A 6,418-nucleotide genomic window follows, 5' to 3' on the forward strand; every position below is an offset into this window, starting at 1 on the left:
TAGTTTCCATCTGTTGCTTCTTGTCCTGCCTTCAGGTGGTTTGGAGAATAGTTTGACTCCCTCTTCTTTGTGGCAGTCCCTGAGATATTGGAATACTGCTATCATGTCCCCCCTCGTCCTTCTCTTTGTTAAACTAGACATACCCAATTCCAGCAACCGTTCCTTGTATGTTTTAGCCTCCAGTCCCCTAATCATCTTTGTTGCTCTTCTCTGTACTCTTTCTAGAGTCTCAGCATCTTTTTTACATCGTGGTGACCAAAACTGGATGCAGTATTCCAAGTGTGGCCTTACCAAGGCATTGTAAAGTGGTATTTTGTAAAGTGGTGGTCTTGATTCTATCCCTCTGTTAATGCAGCCTAGCACTGTGTTTGCTTTTTTTGCAGCTGCAGCACACTGCTGGCTCTTATTTAAATGATTGTCCACTAGGACTCCAAGATCCCTCTCACAGCTACTACTGTTGAGCAAGATACCATATACTATACCCGGGCATTTGGTTTTTCTTGCCTAAATGTAGAACCTTACTTTTTTCACCATTGAATTTCATTTTGTTAGATAGCGCCCAGTGTTCAAGTCTGTCATTATCTCCATTTCTAATGCTGATTTTTCTATTTTTAAATTTCTATTTTAATGTGTGTTCTTATTGACAATTTTACATCGCCAAGAGTCACTTTTCTTGAGAAAGGCATTTATATAAATATGATTAATAAATGAACAAATAAATAATCAAAAATTAGCAAATGTCCTAAATTAAGCATTCTTTCTACATTAGGTACCTTTCTGAATTTTTGTATGCATGGCTAATGTCAACACTCAGTCGTGCTGATAGTTCTCAGATGGCCGAAGAAAGAATAATGGAAGAACAACAAAAAGGCCGGAGTAATAAAAAAACGAAGAAAAAGAAAAAAGGTATATTTTTGAGACAGATCTTGCAAATGCTTCATTCTTTTGCTTGAGGCATCATTTTGATATGTGAACTTATGGTTGCCTTTTTAATGTTCAGCTCCATGGAGCCATTGAAATCTATATTATATATGTTGTTCCAAGTGAGCAGTTTCATTAACTCCAACCTCATTCCTCAATAAAAATCTTTATTTGACCATTTGGAGTTGGGGCACTAAAAAAAAACAACAGTTAAAAAAAAACATGTATATGACCTAAGTTTATTTTGCAGTATTAGATTTGTTATTGTGCTAACCACAATCTGTCAGCAGTTAAAAATAGCCTTATGGCAACCAACAATACATTAAAGTATGATATAATACCCATAGCATAGACATTGTAAAATAAATTATTAAGCAACAACAATAATAATGAAATATGATCTTAATTCCTTATTGTGTTCTTGAATAAGTTTAGAAGTTTGAACTTCTTTTTCCACTAATTGCATTTTTCCCTTAAATAACCGTTTGTGTTTTTCCCAGATAAGCTTGTTTCATCAGAATTTTAGATGTATCAGGAATTTCATAACTCATTTGTCATGCAATGTAGCTTGCTTTTATCATTAGAAGAAAAAAGCAGGTCTCCCCCCCATTGCATAGTTTTATTTGCTTACAACTCAAATGGCTTATAAACTTGAGTAAAATAAACCAAAAAAATTTCCATTATTACTATTTGTCGCCACTCTATAGTACATTACAAAGTGGCCTTTTTGAGAGCATATTTAGCATATATGTCTCATGGTATAGATTCTATAGTAGGAATATTGCAAGTTCTATTGATTAATAAGTATAGTTATCAGATCTGCCTCATTTTTTAGATTATAGGTTTTTTAAAAATATTTCAGAAGTTAGCATAATTTTATGATAATGTTTTCTATGCATAAAATTTACAGCTCGTCCTCTGAGCAGAGAGATTACCATGAGCCAAGCCTATCAAAATATGTGTGCTGGAATGTACAAGGTGATGTATTACTACCCATTATGTAATTCAATAAGGTTTTTTTTACATTGTATACCCAAACTGGTTGGGGAATTCTGAGAGTTGAAGTCAACTAGTTTTAATGTTGCCAGTGTTGGACATCCGTGATCTAGGCCTTTAGCATAAACACTTTGAATTAGACCTGACAATTTTTGGTAACCAATCCAACAAGCAATGTATTAGTGTTAAATTGCTAACTTCCTTGTAATCATTAGCAACTGAGCTACCACATTTTGAACCATCCATAGTTTATGAGTACATTTCAGTAATATAGTCATGTGATAATAGTATGAATTGTTGTTAAAAGAGCTAGTTGCATTTAATTCCAGTGATACAGTTATGGATTATATTTCATGAGATAATTGCTAAGGTGGACTGTCAAGAATCATATGCAGTTATAATCAGCAATACAAACCATTTATCCAATTATTTCTAACAAGTACGTATATTAACATTTCTATTGCTGCTGTTGTAATAAACTGTTTTTACCTTGTATTTTCCTGAAGACTATGATTGCTTTTGACATGGATGGCAAAGTGAGGAAGCCAAAATTTGAACTTGATAGTGAACAAGTTCGATATGAACATCGGTTTGCCCCATTCAACAGTGTCATCACACCACCACCTGTGCACTATTTGCAATTCAAGGTGAATCACATTAATCCATGTTATTTGCATACTTTAATTTAAAAAAAAACCAATACAATTTGTCACAAATCTTATTAGTATTTTCATCTTCGCAAGCAATTGTTCTTGGTGGTATATATTTCTTTGCCTTGGAATGAAGGCAAGAAGCAGTAGTTGGCATCAAGTCACATCCCAAACCTGTCTTTAAAATATGAAATAGCATTTCACATGCTGTGTTACTGGTGTTGAAAAATGTGATCATTTGTTAGTTTTTACAGTACCAGAAGTGAAGAAATCATTACCTACTTGATTATAAAGTTATATCTGAACTAATGATTAAAATAGTTTTCCTTCTGTGTGCTCTTTTCACCAAACCACAACTTAATTTTAAATAAATTGCATAAGGATATTTTATTGCTTCAATTTTAAAGGATATTTATTATGTTTAGGAAATGTCTGATCTAAACAAATACACTCCTCCACCTCAGTCTTCTGATCTCTACATGGCTGCTAGCAAACACTTCCAGCAAGCTAAAATGATACTGGAGAATATCTCTAACCCAGATCATGAGGTAAAAATCTGACTATAGAACAGAGAGAATAAATTCAAACTTGCTTATGGTATTCAAACACTACTGAAGGAGGGTAAATGCAGATTGTCTACATAACTCTGCAAGCATAAACTCTCAAGTGTCAAATGAACTATTGTTGTTAAATATCTGAAGATTTTTGAAGTCTTAATTGCTTAATATTTTATAATAGAACCTTATTTTTTTATATTAATTTTGGGTAACAAATGAAGTGCTTACTGATTGAAGTGACCTTTTTTAACTATGAAAAATGGTTGTTTTTATCTAAGTCACAAATAAAGGTTTTACAACAATTAAGTTTATAAAGACTATTTAATATTAACTCTAGCAGTTTATAGAATAATGTTGCTGATGTTACAATTCAGCACTGGGTCTCTTTAGAAATTTTATAGTGGCAATTTATTATAAACTAATTAACAAGAAAAATCAGTTGAACAGTATTAACAATGTGATATAATTTGAAATCAATCATGATAAATAAAAAGAGATATATGGCCAGGGAAATAATTATAAATTGAACTGCTTCCCAGAATTGAAATTCTAGTTCTTACATTATTTATTGCTTTACCTACGAGTTCTTTCCTGTTAATTAATCAGAAATATGCTCTGCGTCCTCTTTTGTAACTTTGTAAAGAACCAGAGAATTTCATCATCTCTAAATATGGAAAGAAGTCTATTCTTTAAAAGATGTTGATAACAACCTAGCAGCATTTTGCATGCTTACCCAGAATGTTTCAATGTACCTTGGAATATTGTCAATATTTGAAAAGCACATCATTGTGCTTATTACTTATATGTTAGAACAATATCTTTGTAAAGTGCATTTGTTAGTATACAACTAAGTTAATAAATAAGCCATTATGGAAAAATAAATATAAAAACTGCAAGCAATATTATTAAGTCTTCACTGCAACTGGCCTTTTAACTATGAGCTTTTTAACTTTTAACTATTTTAACTTTTAAATATGAAACTTGACTATCTCTGTCTAGGTCAATCGAATTCTCAAAGTTGCCAAGCCCAATATTGTGGTTATGAAATTACTGGCAGGAGGTCACAAAAAGGATTCTAAAGTAAGCAAATTGCAGTTAAATTAAAGCAGTTGCCATGGGAACAAACTGAAGTCTGCCAAATGGGGGCAGTCATATTGAACTGTATCCAGCAGAAATCTGAAATATCTGTAAGGGAGGTTTGGGGCCTGCCTATGAACAAATTTGAGATGTATAGTGTGGACAAAACGGGGATGCCCTCTTGCATGAGTTGTACTGTGTAATACTAAAGTATACATCACAACGGTATCAGAGCTGCAGTTCATGTTTGAGGTACTCGGTTACATGTGATGATCTAACATATTTCTACAGTTACAAACAATAACTGAAAAGTATATGTTTACTCAGAAGGAGCTTCAATGAATTTAGTTCTTTAAATTTCATAATATGTCCATCTTTCCCTCTCTCCCACCCCTTTGGAATTTTTCTGGTATACTTGATATTTTAAAAATCCACTCGGAATCACAAAATTCTTGAAAAGCTATTTTAAATTGATACTAATATATATATATATTTATTTTTCCAGGTTCCTCCGGAATTTGATTTTTCTCCTCATAGATACTTCCCAATAGTGAAACTTGTTTAGGAGAACAGGTAAATTATAATTTGCTCGAAGAATCTCCTTTGTGCTGTGCTGAAAAAGGACAGAACCTTCTTGGTCAAAAGTACTCATATCAGGAACAATTTCATTCAATCCTCCTAAACAGCTGGAATAACTGATGTTTTAAAATGGTTTGTGTAAAGTTCTTCTGCTGGAGCTGATTTGATAACTGCATTGTTGAAACTGTTATGTTTTTATTTTTTTGTAGATTTATCTATAAATCATTTTTATGAATGGTGTTGGAACATTTCATAACATGCTTGACCACTCTGAAAATACAATGCAATAAAAGAAATTGTTTTGTTTTGATATACATTGGAATTCATTTGTAAAGAAATTTTGTATAACATGTGACAACAGTCTCCTATATTCTTCAGAGGTCTAGGCTGTGTGGTAGAATGGGAAGATAGAAGCCTTTTCCTACAAAAAACGTACAGACACACATACCAAGCCTGATTACATTTTGCAAAAAGCTACATCAGGTCTCGCCAAAGCATGTGAGAAATGTGTTATGGTCTGATGAGACCAAAGTTGAATTTTTTGGCTTTAATTCCAAAATGTATGTTTGGCACACTATGCATCATCAAAAGTACACCATATTCAAAGTGAAGCGTGGTGGCAGCATTATGTTTGGGGGCTGCTTGAACTAGGGCCATAATCAAGATGGAGGTGATTATGAACAGTTCCAAATATGAGTCATTTTTGGCACAAAACCTTTAGGCTACTAAAATGCTGAAAATGAAGAGGAATTTCATCTTTCAATAGGACACAAAGCATACCTCCAAATCAACAAAATAATGGCTTGATCAGAAGAAGATCAAAATTTTGAAATGTCCCAGCCAAAGCCCGAATCTGAATCCAATTGATAATCTGCAGGGTGACATGAAGAGGGCTGTGCACAGGATATGCCCTGACAATCTGACCGATTTAGAGTGCTTTTGCAAGGAAGAGTGGGCAAAGATTCTCAAGATAAGATGTGTCATGTGATAGGCTTCTACTCCAACAGACTGAATGTTGTCATAAAATCAAATGGTGTTTCATTTCAGGGTGTGCACACTTACACAACTAAGTTATTAGGGTTTTTTATTATTATTTTCCCCCAAAAGATTCGTTTGTTTTTCAATTGAATTGTACAGCTTATATATTAAAGATGAAAAAAAATTCTGAAGTAATTTTTCTTGCTCAGATTTTTTTTACATCTCAAAAACCTGGCATTTTAACAGGGATGCATAGACTTTTTCCCCCTGCTATAACACAAACATCAATTTCCTTATAAAACAAACTCTGCCTCAGGATTACCTTTTAATGAGTCAGTTAATTGCAGTATATCTAACTTGAAGCAAATGCATTGGGGGGTGGAGGATTTCACACATTTGAATTGCAGGTAATCTTCAGGTGACAACAATAATTAAGGCTGGAATTGCCATCACCAAGCAATGTGGTTATAAAGCGCAACATCACATAACCACATCACTTAGCAACCCCAGTTCAGTTGCCATTGTAACTCCAGGACTATGCAGGCCATTAAACAAGGACCTCACATGGACATGACATGGGCAAGCTGGTGGGCATGACCTACAGGTGGGTGGATGGATGCCAAGGACAACAGATGCCACAAATGGATGCTGGCAGGTGAA

General features: G+C 33.8%; 1 protein-coding gene across 1 annotated transcript in view; it reads left to right on the forward strand.

Moving 5' to 3' along the window:
* The window catches only part of NAA35 (N(alpha)-acetyltransferase 35, NatC auxiliary subunit), a 25,639-nt gene extending 20,555 nt beyond the window's left edge, over positions 1–5,084 (forward strand). The window contains exons 18-23 of the mRNA XM_029284603.1: positions 770–906; positions 1,832–1,899; positions 2,424–2,564; positions 2,993–3,115; positions 4,124–4,204; positions 4,707–5,084. Coding sequence (XP_029140436.1) covers positions 770–906; positions 1,832–1,899; positions 2,424–2,564; positions 2,993–3,115; positions 4,124–4,204; positions 4,707–4,766 — 610 coding nt within the window. The 3' untranslated portion in view covers positions 4,767–5,084. The remainder of the gene's footprint in view (positions 1–769; positions 907–1,831; positions 1,900–2,423; positions 2,565–2,992; positions 3,116–4,123; positions 4,205–4,706) is intronic.
* Positions 5,085–6,418: the final 1,334 nt, after the last annotated feature.

The sequence above is a fragment of the Protobothrops mucrosquamatus genome, unplaced genomic scaffold (genome assembly GCF_001527695.2).
Source record: "Protobothrops mucrosquamatus isolate PMUCROS unplaced genomic scaffold, P.Mucros_1.0 scaffold758, whole genome shotgun sequence".
Classification (NCBI taxonomy): Eukaryota; Metazoa; Chordata; class Lepidosauria; order Squamata; family Viperidae; genus Protobothrops; species Protobothrops mucrosquamatus.